Source organism: Mus musculus, chromosome 2, assembly GCF_000001635.26.
Source record: "Mus musculus strain C57BL/6J chromosome 2, GRCm38.p6 C57BL/6J".
Lineage (NCBI taxonomy): Eukaryota > Metazoa > Chordata > Mammalia > Rodentia > Muridae > Mus > Mus musculus.
The window spans coordinates 66,076,814-66,094,514 of NC_000068.7; the positions used below are offsets into that span (position 1 = coordinate 66,076,814).

A 17,701-nucleotide genomic window follows, 5' to 3' on the forward strand; every position below is an offset into this window, starting at 1 on the left:
GTGAATCAGCAAATGAGGGCTCTCAAATGATGTTTACAGAAAGAAATATTTTGAAATTTTTCCAGTAGGTATGTATTTAAAGGGTACAGCAAACTGCATAGTCATATGAGACTTCCTTCAGGACACTGGGGCAAATGTAAAAGACAAATCAGTATGTATTCAAAGACGAGAAAAATAAGATCACTAACAAGTGATCAAGAATCAAAACACATTCATATTTCTTAATATCAGAATTTAGAAGATGAAATACAAACCTTCCACATGATAGAAAAGATTTTTCAACCAAGAAATCTAACAAGCATATTTCAAACACCAGGTTTCAAACAATATATGCATTCTGGTCTCTTCCCCAAAAGTCACTGTAAGATATGTTTCCGACTCTTAGCAATGGGTGATGTGGAGCCTGAACCATCCATCTTCTGTAACCAGGTAAGGCTTTCAGTGGAGGGACTGGGACGCCAAGCCAGCTACAAAAGCTTTGTTCTACAATTTATCCTGCCTACAAGATGTAGTGGGGTAAAGGCGGTATAGAACTTGCAGGAGTGGCCAACCAATGACTTGTCCAACTTGAGATCCACACCATGAGGGAGCCCAGGGCTGAGACTGCCTGGAGGGTCAGGAACCAGAGGCTAAATAAATAGCCCAGACACCTAGACTAGAAACAAACACAACTGGGGGAAAAAGCTAATGAAATGATCCCTAATGATATTCTGCTATACTTATAGACCAGAGCCAAACATAATCATCCTCAGAGAGGCCTCATCCAGCAACTGATAAGAGCAGTTACCTAGACCTACAGCCAAACATTAGGCGAAGCTTGGGGAATCCTGTGGAAGAGGGGAAGGAAGGATTGCAGAAGACAGCGGGGGTCAAAGATACTGCAAGAACATGACCCACAGAATCAACTAACCAGGCCTCATAGAGACTCACCCAACAATCAGGAAGCCTGTATGGGTCTAACTTAGGTCCTCTGCCTATTTGCTACAGTTATAAAGCTTCTTGTGGGACTCCTAACAGTGGGGGTGGGGGCTGTCTCTGACATTTTTTGCCTGCTTTTGGAACCCTTTTCCTCCTACTGGGTTACCTCATCCAGCCTTGATATGAGGGTATGTGCCTAGTCTTATTGTAACTAACAATGCCATGGTTGATATCCCTGGGAGGCCTGCTCTTTTCTGAAGGGAAATGGAGGAGGAGTGGATCTGGGGGAGAGGGAGAGAGGGAGGGATGGGGAGAAGAGGGAGGAGAAATTGTGTTCAGGATTTATGAGAGGAGAGTAAAAGTTAAAAGATGTAATCTTCTCAAACGAAGAAGTAAACCAAAGGGCAAAGAGGTAAAACCCATGAAATGAGAAAAGGAAACATACAATGCCAAGACAAAGGTAAGTGTCACCCAAGGGAAGTGACTGCTTGGGTGCAGGGATAGGGGCTGAATATATATTTGATAGGGTTTAGGATTTCTGCATTAAGTGTGATGGGAAAACTGGCATGGAAGTTGAGGTGAGAGAACTATTATAATGAAATACTGAAACTATTCCGTCTAAGAATGAAAAACCCAGCCAGCCATGGTTGGGCACACGTGTTATCCCAGCACTTGGGGGACAGAGAATCAGTATTTCAAGGCTAGCCTCAACCACACGGCAAGTTCCAAGCTTGACTGTGATAACTGAGACCCTGTCTCATAAAAAAAATAGTAATGTGAATTAATTTAAATAAACAATCAGATTAAGATGTAGACTGGAGGACAGGTGGGCTGTAGGTTGCAGGATCAATGGTTTGGAGTTCTTGACAGAAGAAGGTGCTATGGAAGAGCAAGTTATATAAGTGAATGAGGGGAGAGACTATAATCAGAATCTATGTTCTTCCACCAAACAGGGCCCCAGACCTCAGGGCACAACCGACTTCATGATGGAAGTACCATTTCAGGCTATACAACTCATCACATACATACCACCCACTAAAATAAATCCATCAAAGTCCATACTTCTGGGAAAGTCTCTAAATGTGCTAATGTTGCTTTTTGGCTTCTGTAGTTCTATGTCTGGCTAACTATTATTTTAAAGTATGTCAACCAGAACATGGTTTTGTGCGTTTTTTAAAAAAATAAAGCACAAAGAAAGGGAGGCTACTTATTCTATCTTTCACCTTGAGAAAGGCTTGGGGCTACACTAGGATCCTGGATACCCAGTATAGTCATCAGTCAGCTAACAAAGATTTTATATTGCCTTAAACCCATGTCCTAGCCATGTTCTCTAGTGGATACCCCACAACATTCAAGATATAGAGACGTATGGTCACTAGCATTAGGGGAGTATGTGGTTGAGGGAATGAAATGTAGTAGTCGAGCATTGAGAATTCATGATACTGGAGCCATGGAAACAGGTTACAAAATTGCCTATAAAGAAGAAGAAGAAATAGGGGTGAAGCAAAGCAAAAAACAAACAAACAAACAACAAAACAAACAAATCGGAACCAGAATACTCCGCTAATGGATAGCATGAGTTAAATGAATGACCACAGATTCATAAAAGAATAGTAGCCCAAAGAAGGAAAAGGAAGAAGTATCCAGATGCCACAGATTCAAATAAAGAATGCAGTTATTCCAAAGCCTGGCCATAAAACACAAAGGAATGGCATAAAACAAGAGCAAAACACTCCTTCCTTCCTAGAAGATGGGGATGCATCCTCAGCAGATGTTCAAGGCAAGATAAGGAATATAGTTTTCATATAAATTAGTTTCCTGAATATGAAACAAGACTAAGAGTTGGCAGAGTAAAGGGTCCCTGGAGGGAATGAGTTTATGAAATCAGTAACAGAAAAAGGAGGTAGTGACTGCTAGGAAACCATTGTGGTAGTAACAGAGGTAGACAGAGATTAACATCTGGTAATGTCTGAAGTAATAAGGATGTGAAGTATGAGGAAGCCACGGGGGTAGTCTTAAAGATCCGTGGACACAGAGTCCACAGGAAGACATGTATTCAGTGTGTTTCAGTAGTAGCCTTGACATCACCCGTGAATGATGGAAATGCACACTCATAGGCTCACACCCAGGCTTTGTGTAAACAAACTACATTTAAATGACAGCCAAGGCAGGTTACGTGTAAGTAGTTCTGTAGCCACTTTTCTAATTAATTTCTGTTGTGGTGATAACATACCTTCACAAAAGCAATTTAGGGGAGAGAAGGGTTTTTACTTCAGCTTATAATCCCAAGTTACAGTCCATCATTGTGGGGGAGTCAAGATGGAAACGTCAAACAGGTAATCACATTATACACACAGTCAACAGCGGAGAAATGAAAGCAAGCATGCTCACTTGCTCTCTTGCTTGATTTCTTTAATCTTCTACATTTCAGGACTCTGTCTAGAGAATGGTGCCACCCATGGTGGACTATGTTTTCCTACATCAGTTAACTCAAGTCAACCCAACAGATACACGCTGTCCTATTTAGCTTCAGGTGTCACTTGGACTCAGCCTACAATCATCTCAGGGAGTTTCGATTGTGGTATGACCCAGATCCCAAATCAGTGGCCTGAGACCATAACTGTGAGATTATCATGAAAGATAATTGACAGGGGAAGGAAGAGGCACATCCTTTGGCAGCTGGGACTGGAATATCTAACAAAAAGTAGCTTAGCAAGGCTTGAGTAAGCCAGCAAACAGAGTTCTTCTGGGGTTCCTGCCCAGTCTTCTTTCAATGGTGAATTATAACCTGGAAGGATAAACCAAATAAATCCTTCCCTATCCTTGCTGCTTTTGTTCAGAATGATTTATCATGGTGACAGAAAAAAATTACTAGAGCAAAAACCTACAGGTCAACCCAGGGTAGACAATTCCTCATTGAGACTATCTTCCTTGGCAATTAAACTAATGCCATTTAATTATCATTAAAATTTTGGAGCCTGTTTTCTGTCTCTGGCTGAGGGAGCCACCAGCTTCTCATGGAACTTTGCTCTGAAACATCATTGTGCTATGATGTCAGCATTATGGGATAGCCACATCACTAGATTATGATCTTCATGAGACAGGGACTATTGTTGTACATTATTAGTACCTAATGCTTAATATGGCCAATAAAACAGAGATTTCGCAAGTATTGTTGAAACTAGAGAGCAATCTGATAATGTGTGTTTCCCTGTGGCAAACTCTTGAGAAGACCAAGGGTGTTGGCTCCATTGCTTTAGGTGTGTAGCAACCACATGTTGAAACACAGATGCTTGCCCCAGGGCATCCAGGACACTAGGGCTGGGGGGATTGATAATCCTTCTAAGAGTGCGCACAACCCTAGTAAGATCATTTCCTTTCACACCCCACCTCTGAAGAATTCTCCCACCTTCTAATAATGCCACAGCTCAGTGAGGATGCCTTTCAATGCACCACCCTTGAGGGCTTCCAACTCAAACCCTAGTGCTCTGTGTGCAAGAGAAGGGCAGTCATTTCTTCAGTGCAACTGTGCAGAGGGTAGATGACTAGAGAAAGGTAGTCACTACAGAAATTCATCTTAGAAACTATCTGCAATATTTTAATTGAAAACATGCATGCATATATGCATACATACACCTTTCTGCACTCTGTGTACTAATTTCCTCACACATATGCTGCATTTATATTAAATATTTCAATTATAATTTATATAATATGCTGCATCATATTCTAAACAAGTTTCCTAAAGTTCTGGGTAGCTTTCTTCACACCAGTCACAGTATAACCAGAGTGTCTTATGGTATTTATTTCTGTTGTCATTAAAATAAATTGTAAGTTCACAACTTAAAGACAACAAAATTGAATTTCTCCTAAGAATTCAACATTGTTTTCCCAGAAATAATGTTTTGCCCCCCACTCACGTTTCATTTTGTTTTAGTGAGGAGGGTCTCCTTCAACAAGAAGGCTGTCCTCCAATTCTCTATGTAGCTGAGGGTGACTGTGAACTTCTGACCATCCGGCCTCTCTACCCCAAATGTTAGGATTATAGGCAGGTAACCATATTGAGATACAAAAGTCATCATAGTCAACAGATAGTGTTAATGCACTGCTTATTTTTTTCCTATGGCTAACTAAGTAGGCACTTCTAATCTTTTGGTGAGCCCATTCACGGAATTGACCTTGAACACTGCAGAATACTGGAATCAGTTCTGATGGCCTCTGGAATGGTCCTCTGGAATGAAGGCAGCATGCCAGGTCTTCAGTAGGAACCAGACCATTTGCCTTGGCAGCTTCAAATTGAGCAAGAGTTCCCCAATTTCACACTCAAGTGCAGGCAAATCCTGCAGGTGGACGAGAGCCAAGCTCCGTGAATTACTGCTAAGTCTGTTCCAAGACAGTAAGAGGGGATCCCCCGCACACAGCCCCAAAAGCCAGCTCTCAAATCACTGTTGTAACAGTTGAGTAACAGCCTGATTGCTCTGCATCAGATAAGAACCTTTCCAGAGGATGTGTTTAACATGGCTACTACATAATCAGTCCAACCTGAGAGCCTTCACTCAGAACACAGGGCATCGATGTGTGACTCTTTGTGAGGCTCTGTATATCGTTTCTTATAAACATGTTTTACTCAAGTTCGCCTTATAAAATATCACTGGGAAATTGCTTAGTTTTATACTGTTTTTAGAGATGAAACAAGTGTTGAGGGAAGCTTTTGCTCATGATCATTCAAGTCTAGTGGAACAAATATTGCGTATTTAAGTGGCCAATACAGTATGCTTACTGTTACATATCATTGTTGGCTACAATAGAGAAACGCTTACTATTAATAAACTATCAAAGTTAAAACAGAGGAAGTCATCTTAGTCATAAAAATATAACATAGCGGCATACTGTTTCAAAAGGGTGTACTTTTCTTCCTACCCTAAAGAGACAGATGAATGGCAAAGTCTTACAGCCTCTGTAACCCCTGACACAAAGTTATAAACACGGTACATATTCCTTAAACTAAAATAAGAGTCTGCAAAGCAACTGGCTAGAGAATATGGAATTTTTAATTCGATATTTAAAATTTAATGGATGCTTTATTTTTTTTAATTAAAACTATAATTCTAGGAAATGTTTTCTTTTGTTAACTGAGACCCACTAGTTTCAAAGGTTCACACAAATTCTATTTTGCTTCTGGAATAATACAAGACCTTTCTCTGTAAAATGGCCAAAGAGAAAATGGTGACTTCAAAAGATAATTTTAAGAGGTCATTAAAGGATGTTATCAAAGGTTCACATTTCCACCAGTATCTTATCTTCGCTTCTGTTGTCACACTGGTGTCACGGTTTACATTTTCCTTAAAGGAACCTGGGGCTCCACAAACAGCAGATGACTAAAATCTAGAGTGAAAAAATGGATGCTCTCCGCCCGCCGCCATCAATTACAAATCTTGCTCCAACTGGACAAAACTGAAACAAAGATTTGTAATTGTGTTTAGGGTTCTTCTTTTTTAATTTACATTTTCTATGTAGATAAAATCAAGGCTCTTTTTTAATTTGATGAGATAAACCTATTGAAAAGATAGTTTATGTAATGATTCAACGAAATTTAGGGTTGAGTCAATTTTCTGCATTTAAAATTCAGTGTCATAAATATTCAAGATTAGTGAATTTTGCTAAGAAAACAAGACTACTAGAAAGAAAAAAAGAACCATTATTAACAGCTAATAATTTATAAAGTTTATTTATTTTTTAAAAAGTACTCTGAGAAAACACACAGTATAGTCACTTCAGAAAAGCTATTTGGGGAAGACTCATGTGCATCAAGTGGAGTGGGCTTCTAAAAAATATTTGTAAATTTTCCAAAAATTTAAATGTTAAAAATAGTCCTCTCCTTATCAACTTCATGTTTAAGGAAATATTTGACAGACAAGTCAACAAGAGACAACAAAAGTTTACCTGGATTTTAAAACAATGAATTCTAGATTGATAAAAAGTTCCTGGTTTGTACCGAAAGGCCAAATGATTGGCCTTCATTGATCCATTTCTATATAGTTATAAAAATACAGTATCAAATCTTTTTCTATTGCCCCTAAAATTAGGGGAAACATTTTCAGCTGTGAGTGTGTGGATGCAGGTGTGTAGATCCCCAAGTGTACAACCACACCTCACTTTACTAAGGAAATTATTTTCTTCACACTGTAAACATCTCTCTTCTACATCTGGACATTTCAGAATCGTCTTTGGTATTCTAGTTGCTGTGCTTTCAGACAGAAACCCCAGGGTTTCTGCAGCGGTTCTACATAGACATCTTAAGATATAAATAAGGAAATGCACTTGGAATAAGTTACAATTAGCTGCTTTTGCATAATTTTCAACAACTACAGTGTATGCCTAGTCACAGTTTTATGAGGAAGAGTATGTCCTTTTCAACTCCTTAATTTTAAGGAACACTTAATCATTTTGGCTAAAAATCCATTTTTGGAGTAGATCTGTTGCGTCACATGGCACTAAGTTTGGATGCTCTCCATTTGATGAAAGGCACATTTTAAATAATGGATTATATAGAAGTTGGTCCTAGGAAAGAAAGAAAACATACATCAAACATGAAGCTTCAAGATTCACAGTTAAAAGATAAATGCAAACACGGCCTGATGGTTTCACTAAAGATAAAGAGAGATTTGTATAACAAATATATCTGATTCCTAACTTTAAATCTAAGATCAACTGAGGGTGATAATAAATTGATGGCTTTTGTTTATAACACTATAATTCACGCACGGTACTACTATTCACTCAATATGAAACATTTCAAAATGAAGAGGGAAATAGAGAGCAAGACCTGAAATACATTTTTAAGCATGGAATGTTCCACTGGTATTCAGATGACCGACTTCAAAGTCAGAAAAGCTGGTTTCATGGCATGTTACTACTATCACGAAAAACTAGTTTTAGATAAGAATATGATCAAGCCAAATCTTGAACATTTTTAAGAACAGGCAATCTGTTCTATATTCCTTTAATGCTAGATTAATTAAAAATGTACTAAAACAGAGGAAGACATAGTTAGCAATTTTATATGAAAAACACTCTCTTTGGCTCCTTTAAGGAAAACAAACAAACAAATGTGATTTTCAAAATCCATTATAAAAGCAAGCCAACAAACAAATCAAAAGAAAGAAGACCCCTAAAGAATGGGGAGTGGTAGAGGGGCAGACCAGGAGGGGGGTGAAAACTAGACTGTAAAAAAAGATTAAAGATTAAAAAAAAAGTCAAGGATAAACTATTAATTCTTTATAGAAGTTTTTCACCTACAGAAGCCAAGCGTAACTTTATCACTAGTTGTTCCCAACTAATTAATACTTAATCCCTAGATATATTCTCTTATTACATGGGAAGACATGTGTAATAGTGGAGTTGTTAAAGGTGAAGAAGTGCTGATATATAGCATAGTAAAGCAATTAGAGCTCTTCAAAGTTAGCTTGAGAATGGACGAATGAACCAATGAATGAGCCAATCACCTTCCGAATCTCCCATATCTGTTCTCCAGGGGCGATGGTCCTGTGACCTTTATAGACACATGCCTTCAGCTGGACGACACCCTGAGTAGCATGAAGACACAGCTCCTTCTGGATGTTGTGCCGGATTTCACGCTGAGCAGAATACTCGAAGTACTGTGGAAAGGAGAGACTCGTGATTGACAAAGGAATTCTGTGTGCCCAGTTGCAAAATAAAACAAGATCAAATCCAACCAGCTACCCCTACAAAGAAAACTCATGAGTTCTTCAACAAATGCAGTAAAAATATCAGAAATGTAAGCTGAGGCATTAGTTACGACAGGCTCTGTGGAGGTCTTCCATTACCAGCAGTGGCTACTTTCTACAATGTTCTTGTCTTTCCCAAGTAGAAACTGGAAATTACAAGGTAGGGTGGAGGCTAGCAGAAGTGTACTATAGAAACCAGCCTGGAATGTTCTAGTAAGCAGCTCACTGGCTGCTTCTTCTCTCGTCCCCTTATTCATCTCAACCAAAGCATTTCCACAAACGCACAAACTATAATGCATATTCTGAGTCTGTTTTTGCTTCCCCCCTCCCATGCCCCATGACAGGAGTACCAATAACCCCTGCCCACCAAATTACTAAAGCCACCAAATGAATGGGTTGGCAGGTGTAAATACTTTCAGCAAAGACCAACACATGTCCAACACTTGGTACGCCACGGCTCCTCACTATTCTCTCTCGCTCTTCGTGCCCAATGAACAAGCCTCTAAGTTCTGCTGAGTTTCTTCTCTGATGTTATTTCACTCATTCTTACTCTGGCCTCATTTCTCTGACTCAGTTATCTCTTAATTTGCCCTGCAGTGCCAACTTCTGACCTGTGATGCAGCAATTCTGGCAGCTGTTTGTTAGCCCTTTAAAGCTTTAGTTTGGTGTGCTAACAGACCTGCTTACTGTGGCTGTCTCCCTGACAAGCAATGGCAGGACTCATGCTCAGAGCGGCCACTCAGCTGTAGTAGGACCATCCTACTTTACACAAATCTATGTCTACAGAGTCTGCTCTATTGCCAGGCTGCTGCGCTGAATGTCCTGCAACCCCTTCTCTGCTTTGCTAGCTCTTTAAGAGCTACATCAAGAAGTATTTTACCTGTTTCTCTCTCCTCGATTTTCCCCTTTGGTGGAAAACTATAACTCTCAAGGCTTCTACAGGAAAGCAGAGGTAACAGACTATATTACCAGGATTGTAAGTGTAGCCAGTTGGATTCTCTGGGAGCTAAAGCTAAGCACTATATCAACTAACAATACTCATATTCACTGTCATGGCAGGCAATTTACAGACTGAACTATCTTCTTTGTCCCACAGTAACATCCATTATAAATCAAATATTTAATAATGTTGGCAGTCTGAGGATAAAATGAGTTAACAGAACGGATTTTCAATAATGCAATGATTCCTGCTAGCACTAATATTTATTGAGCCCTTATTATGTGCCAGGCAGGCCCTGTGCTACAGTAAACACCCCACAAGCATGAGCAGAATTCTGAGCCTTGAGCCTAAGCGCCTCGGCTGGCTCTCGCACTTAACTTCTCTTCTCCTGCAAGTAAAACACTAATTGATCTTGTAACCTGCTTTTCAGGCAGAAGCATTGTAAAAACAATAACAACAACAACAACAACAACAATAATAAATGGCCTCAGAAGGAGAAAGAAACAACATCCTAACTATAACTAAGTTATAATTTAAATAGATTCACTTTTAGTTTAGCTACAATAAACCTCAAAAACTCAAAGACAATAAGAAGGGCTAGCCAGTATTTTACATCATTATTATTAAAAAGTCACTCAGATGAAACATGGAGGGAGAGGAGAAGAGTTGAAAATATTTTGGGAACAACAACAAGAGCTGAAAATAAGTGAGAGACATGTCACTCAGAACCTGGACACACCCTCTAGAAAAGAATGTGCATAAAGTCTTAGCTGTCGTAAGGCTGCAATGAAGTAGTCGCACTGGACCAGAGTAGTCTCCAATCCAAAAAATAGTTACCATGCATTGTCTTCAGAAATAGTGTTATAAGAGGGTTATATGCCATAAAACACCATTACGTGATCAAAATGGAAGAAAATGAGAAAACGCTCAAGACTTCTGAATTTGAGTTCTCACAGAACTAGAAACTGCAGCATAGTTGAGGGAAATACTTGATTAGAAACAATATGACTCCTCTCTCACCCACCACCTGCCTCGGGCAGGAGAGCCAGCCGAGGGGTTAGAAGAGAGGGAGATCTGGTCCAGACCCTTGTCAGCTGCAGCACTCAAGACAGCAGGCCCCACACCTTGACTGGGCAGCACCGCAGAGCTGACTCTGGTGGCCTGGGTAGAGGTGACCCAGCCCCAAGGGAATGAGAGCAGGAGAGCTGGCCCTGTTCCTTGCTGGTTGCAGCAAGGGGTGAACTAATCAGGACAGTGCTAGAGCAGGAACAATGGGCTGACAACTCAGCTACTACTCAAGCCTCCATCCAGGGCTCTGAGTTGGCTCACCCAATATCTACCCCATCTCTATGAACTGCTGGAGCCAGTGAAAGGGCCAGGCCTGCAGATCCAAAGCTGCAGGACCTCCACGACACAGGGCAAGCACAGGCTATCTGAGAGGAGTCCCACTGAGGATCCAGTGTTGATGATGTGGCAGAAGCCAGAGATCTCAAAACAGGCCAATGACTCATTGCAGCGAACATTTGCAAGTAAAGATGTTTGGACAAAGGGCTATACTGTGGGGACACACTGTGACACACTGCAACTTTCACAGCAAGATTTACTTTTTAATGATTTGCTTTGCTTTTTTTTTAAAAATTTATTTGGCGGGGGGAGGTTGCAAGGGCAGAGGGCAGATACAAAGGGTCAGGGAGATGAGTGGGATTGGGGTGCATGATGGGAAATTCACAAAAAACTAAATGAAAATAAAAGCAATAAAAAGTTAATTTAAAAGAATCTGACTGCTCAAATGTTAGTTGGACAAGGATGACACCAATGGGCAGGCCAAAGTGGACAAGGGTGAAGCCTATGAGGCCTCAACCCTGCAGACTGAGAACTATAGAACTACAGACCTATAGGCAACGGCTATAGACACACACACACACACACACACACACATCACACACACACACATATGTGTGTGTATGTGTGTGTGTGTGTATGTATATATATATATATATATATATATATATATATATATATATATATATATATGCTATAATTAGTGAAACTGAGGCCATCAATTTGAAGGAGAGTGGGGAGGAGTATATGGGAGGGAGGGAAGGAAGGGGAAAAATAAAAAACTAACAAGTAAAAGATATCATCAGTAACTGTGTTAGGATGACAGAAGACAGAGTCATCTGAAAATATAAACCAGACATTATTCTCCTGCTTAAAAACCTCTAGATGGCTTCTGTTTAATTCAGAATTAAATCCATCTTCCTTAACAGGTCTGCAGAGCTCTGTCCAACCAGGTTCCTTATCACAATCTCTGACCTCATTTCCTCCACTCCCTGCCTAGAGTGCTCTGCGCTGGCCACCCCGGCCTTCTGTGTGCTCTGTGAACCTGCTCTACGTGGCTGTTCTCCCCAGCCTGCATTCTGATGCCCACCTCCATCTAAGAGGACAGTGTCCAAAGTCTTCCTTATCTGAATGTAATCTTGAGTCCATCACTCACATTATCTCAGCCCCATCTTCCCTAGAGCCCAAAATACATGCTTTCACTTCTTATGAAAAAAGAATGCTTCTGTGATAGAAGCTCCCCAAAGTCAGTGACTGTCAATTCCTGTCGCAGCACAGGTTGGGTCACAAATACTTTTTAATGAGTTATTTCCCTCCTAAACTTCTTAAAGGTAGCCTATTTCATTGATAATTTTAAAATAATTTATAATTCTTTATGACAGTATCTCCTTGGAAAAGATAAAAAAAAGCACATAAAATGATACACACACTATATTTTAAGGTAGTATCTGCAGTAAATTGTAACAAAAAGAGTAGTAATAATATACTTTAAGATAAATAGAATTCTGAAGAGAGCTTGAGAGAAATGTCTAAGTATTAACAACCATTGGTAATATATTTATAAATGAGGAAATAAGCATATTGTTGTTATAAAACAATATAATTATTTATATAACTATTGTTCTTAGGTAGGAAGGGAAATTAAGATTATATATGCACATACATATATACATACAAATAACATTATACAGACATATATATATATATATATATATATATATATATATATATATATGTGTGTGTGTGTGTGTGTGTGTGTGTGTGTATTCTCTCTTTACCACACACACTAAAAGAGGTATATATGTACATAAATATATATGTATATGTATGACTATAAGCACTCCCATACATTTCAGAATTCCTTGTCAGTGTGATGACCTTTCACCAGCTCTAGCTTGTTACATACTCCATGCTGTCTGATTATTTTATGCAAACAAAGACTGAAACTAGATTAAGCTGGGTTTAATGAATAGGAAGATGGGTAGAAGGAGACTGCCCAGGAGATAAATTGATCCTTTCATCATAATATGGATACTTACAAAGTTCTATCAAAGTGCGCACAAGGTAGTTCAGTGAAAATCCTGCTCCAAAATCTAGGCAACTCCTCACCAGGCAAAGGTTCTGCATGGTGTTCTCTGCATAGCCTTCTTCACACTCTTCTCATCCCAGTCCCATCCCCACCAAGCACCTCTCTGGGTCTTGACTCACCTCTCAATGTACAGACTAAAATGCTATCTTTCTTGGGAAAACCCACGACACCTCATCCAATTCGGATGTGGTTTTATACAGCTATGTAGCACCCTAGATTCCTCACTCCAGCCAGACCTTATGTTACTGACTATAAAGGCTGGTTCTGCAATGCAGGTGTTTCCTAAGGGAGCTGGGAGCCAAGTGGACTGGTACTCAGTGGTCAGTCAGGGAACTTGCCCATTAAAGGTGAAGAAAGTCTAACCCTTCTGTGCATTAACTTGCAAATGCTGAGGTAAAAACAGCTCAAACCAAGATTAGTATTTTCTACATCTTGTAATCCAGGTAGAAACATTTTACATTTGCCCCTAATTGGGAAAATAGTAAAAACAAAGATGTCAGTAATGGGGAGAGGGAGGGGCAAAAAGCATCTGGATGATGTCAGTGATAGGGGGAGGGGAGAAAAGCATCTGGATGATGTCATAATGGGTGGGAGGAAGCATTTGGATGCAGGGTACTGAAGCGATCTCTGCCCCCTAAAGAACTTACAATGCAGCTGTGTCCGCATTAACACTAGATGCAACTTGCTATTAGATTTAATACGGTCTGCACCTGACACCTCACAAAACCTCCATACCAAGAGTCACACAAATAAAAAAAATTACATTAAACACACACACATATGCACACACACTCCAATGATATCATTCTTTTTAAAATTATCTTTTCTATTGATCAAATGGGTAACTTCAGATTATTTTTAGAGTCAAAGTTAAAAGCCATAGTAAAGTACTCTACCCCTTTAATATTACCATGTGTAGCTTAAAGACATCTCCACACCAGTTTCCCTCACCCCAGTTTACCGCAGCTGTTACTTCTGGAAACACACAGCACTAGCTGTGTCTGCCAGCGCTCTGAGGAAACAGACCGTCCCAGGCCGTGCTTACCTGATTTCCCCCGAGGCCGTGGCACGTGTACAGAATCAATGGTTTGCCTCCCTGGTTATTCTCACCAACATCCAGACATAAAGGTTGACCCACACTCTTAATCTAAATGAAAGAGTTAAATCATAAAAAATTAAAACTGAATACTTTCTACTTTCTAATTAATTTTAGGGAAGTGGCACTGATAATGTAAAACTTCAAAGGTAATAAATTAAAAGGTATGGGGGGGGGGAGTTTCTCACAGACAAAGAAGAACATACAAATACTCACATATCCAGATATAACAGGATTAAGGTCTGGCACATACGCTTCCGGGTAAATAGTGTTCAGGTACCAGGTAAAATTTTTACACTGAAGGCGTTTCTTTATTTCAAATCTTTTGGAAAGATCACCAAATGATTTCTAGAAAAAGGCAGGGTGGGGAGGAAGAGAATGCTCAGTCAAAGAGGTTTCAAAGGAAGCTATCACTATCTGTATTTGCTTTTAGTTAGTATCTGTATTTGCATTTAGTTAGTAAGGAAAGTTCTGGATGGACTTCAAATGCCATTCATGTAAGCCACAGGTGTGCTGCCTGCCTGGTCCCTGGTAGTTTAGGAGACTCAAGTCCCACTGCCCTGGGGGCGGGCCAGAGGCTAGAATACACTTTATTCTTGGGAGCTGGGAGCACTCGGCTGGCTGTGGGAGCATTCTGAATTCGTGCCGGCTAAGACCACATGGAATCCATCTCTCTTTGTAGTCAAACTGCAAACGGCACAGTTGGATGTTTTCTAATTTAGATGTTTTAATCTTACCCAAATTCCCACCTGGACGCTGGGTTGAAAAAGGCAATTCCCAGTTAATTGTATTTATTTTCCTTTATTCAAAAGGGCAAGGAAGACGATTAAAAATACACTAAACTGAAAAATATCCCGTTTATAGGGAGCAGATAGAGGGAAAGTGCATTTGATACCTAACCGGATGAGAGCAGAAATACTGGAGCTAACCAGTCCAACCAAGGAAGATACCTTCTATGCCAGTTCTAAGACCCTCAACGCGGGTGTTTTAGCAAAACTGAATGACTCTTAGGGGCACTAGCTCATGTGTCCTGTCATGAGGACAGGTACTGGCTGGCTCACGTCACAGCCCTTCTATGGGTGAGAAGCAGAACAGAAACTTTATTTAGCGCCCACTTTCTGCTCAAGACACGCAGTACAGATTTCACTGACCCGTGTCTTGACTTGTTTGAGTCACCTTTTGTTAAGAGCTCTAACCTGGACCAAACGAATGGGTAAAAGATCTTTCTTCACTCCAGCATTCAATGCGCAGATGCCTGACTGCCCAGAAATGCCTTCTCTAAGTCACAGCTACTTCCTGTAGATGAGTCCTTACCTTAAACTATTAGCTAATTCCTCACTCCCAGGCAAAGCTGCTGGGGCTCAGTTCTAATGCATTAAGTCTCATGATCCTGCCAACTAGAATCTATGAACAATCACTAGTAAAAGTGTCATATGGTTAGGAGCTGAATATGGTAGCTTAGTCCCCAGAACCCGCATTATAAAAAAGCCATACATTAAGGCAATAGGAGCTTTAATGCCCATGCTGGAGATACTGAGGCAGGATGATCCCTGAATCTCTCTCTGGTCTCACGACCTGAGCAAATAGAGAGAGCCTGTCTCCAAACAAACAAAGTGTGGACGGCACCTGAGAAACAAGAGCAAACATTGCCCCTGCATGTGCATTTACACATTTCACAAGCGCACGTGCACGTGGTGTAACACACATGTAAACAGCATCCTAAGTCGGTTGGTACTTATCATTGTCCTACTTCATAGCTCCTGTGGGAAATGGGCCTCTCTCAAGATAGAGAAGGAGGAAATAAAAACAGGCACCACAAACCCCAGGGCAGACACCTGGCAATCTCATTATGAACAACAACCCCTTTTGCATTCTTAAAGGGGTGAGGGTTGCCCCCTCGTATCTCCAGCAGGGAGCTGGGATAGGATGAATAGGAGCTTCCATTACTTCCAGTTCTTTGTTATGCCACAGTAAGTCCCCATCTGCATATGGGATTCAAAATGCCACTTCAAATCTCTAGTTAATAGTTATTCATGTCAACTGAGAATGGTTAAAGGAAGTCCTACTTACTCAAATAATACTTGGAGGCAGTCACAAAAATATCTTTCATATTAAAAGTAAATGTTTGAATTTCATAAGGATGTTTAAATTTTCCTTTTAAGAGAGCAAACTAGCATACCATTACTGTTACTACTACTACTATCATTATTATTATTAGTGGTGTGTGTGTGTGTGTGTGTGTGTGTAAGTGTGTATACACAGGCCTGCCAAGGTGTGGGCCTCAGAGATTATTATTATTAGTGGTGTGTGTGTGTGTGTGTGTGTGTGTGTGTGTGTAAGTGTGTATACACAGACCTGCCAAGGTATGGGCCCCAGGGATAGAACTCTGGCTTGGTGACAAGCACCTTTACCCACTACACCATCTTGATGGTCAAAGTCAAAGGCTTAAAATGTAAAAGCTGACCTTCAAAAATACTTTTTTAAACGTTTTTTTTTTTTTTAATAACTTGAGGTGATTCAAGCCAAAAGGCTTATGGGTTTGGAACAGTTTTTAACTGTCATTTTGTAACGTAGCCCTCACTTACTTGCTTAACGATTTTTGCTGCATCTGTGTTTCTCCTATAAAATATTTCCTTGTATTCGTCCATCCAGACCTCTGCAAGGCGAACTTGGTTACGAGCAATCACCTGCGTGCCTTTTGGGAAGGTATGAGGGCTTTTGCTGCGAAAAACATGTCCAACAACAGAGCAAGGCATAATCTCCAACTGCCCACCACATTGCCACACCTGATAATTAATGATATTTGTTTAAATTTACAGTCTTGTGGGAAAAACAAACTGTTGCTCTAAGTTTACCTTTAAGATATCAATAGATACAAAATATAGAGATGTACTGGTATGTCATATAGTCTCTACGCCAGTTCAATTTATGGTCTATAAGTGTAAACAATAGCTTCATTAAATGCACCGAGAGACAGAGGACAAATGTACATATTCAGAAAGTAGGTTTACAACATCATGAGTTCTGAGTCCTTGAAAAACTAATTTCAAGTTTCCTTTTTGGCCAATAATTATTCAAGTGTTCTAATATGGTAAGAAACACAAGGCTCCAGTGTAGCTGACTTCCACCTTAAACCCCTGGTCACTTGCTGAAACTACACACTTTCCTTCTAAGAAATGAAGCAGCCATCCTGGTACAAAAGGACCCAGACTATTTACTCCGTAGATAGTCAACTTGGTATCAAAGGAAACCATTCAAGAAGGCAATTATTGCCAAAATCTAATCCATTATAGTTTCAAAGGAGTTGCTCATCAAACTACAAAAAGTCTGTGCTGATCTAGAATGGTTCTACCAGTTCCAGTCGTTCTAAACAATCCGCCTTAGCAATTGGTTCTCCTGCCAAGGACTGATCAGCAAGTAAAAGACCTAAAACACAGCCATGCCTAACAATAGATGCTACAAGTGAGAGAGGTGCTCAGTCCTCATCCTTTCCTCATTTAAATACATCAGAAGATTCATAAGTTCCCTGCAGCAAACTGCATTGAGGCTGGAAATGAATGCTGAGCTAA

The 17,701-nt window shown here is 40.1% G+C and overlaps 1 protein-coding gene across 2 annotated transcripts in view; it reads right to left on the bottom strand.

Annotated features, from left to right (window-relative positions):
* Positions 1-5,952: 5,952 nt before the first annotated feature.
* The window catches only part of Galnt3 (polypeptide N-acetylgalactosaminyltransferase 3), a 42,291-nt gene continuing 30,542 nt past the window's right edge, over positions 5,953-17,701 (bottom strand). Inside the window, exons 7-11 of one of the 2 annotated variants that reach the window (NM_015736.2) lie at positions 16,718-16,918; positions 14,349-14,480; positions 14,082-14,183; positions 8,424-8,576; positions 5,953-7,479 (exon numbers count right to left, since the gene is read on the bottom strand). In NM_015736.2, coding sequence (NP_056551.2) covers positions 7,357-7,479; positions 8,424-8,576; positions 14,082-14,183; positions 14,349-14,480; positions 16,718-16,918 — 711 coding nt within the window. In that variant the 3' untranslated portion in view covers positions 5,953-7,356. The remainder of the gene's footprint in view (positions 7,480-8,423; positions 8,577-14,081; positions 14,184-14,348; positions 14,481-16,717; positions 16,919-17,701) is intronic. The other variant, XR_374409.4, reaches the window with a different exon arrangement.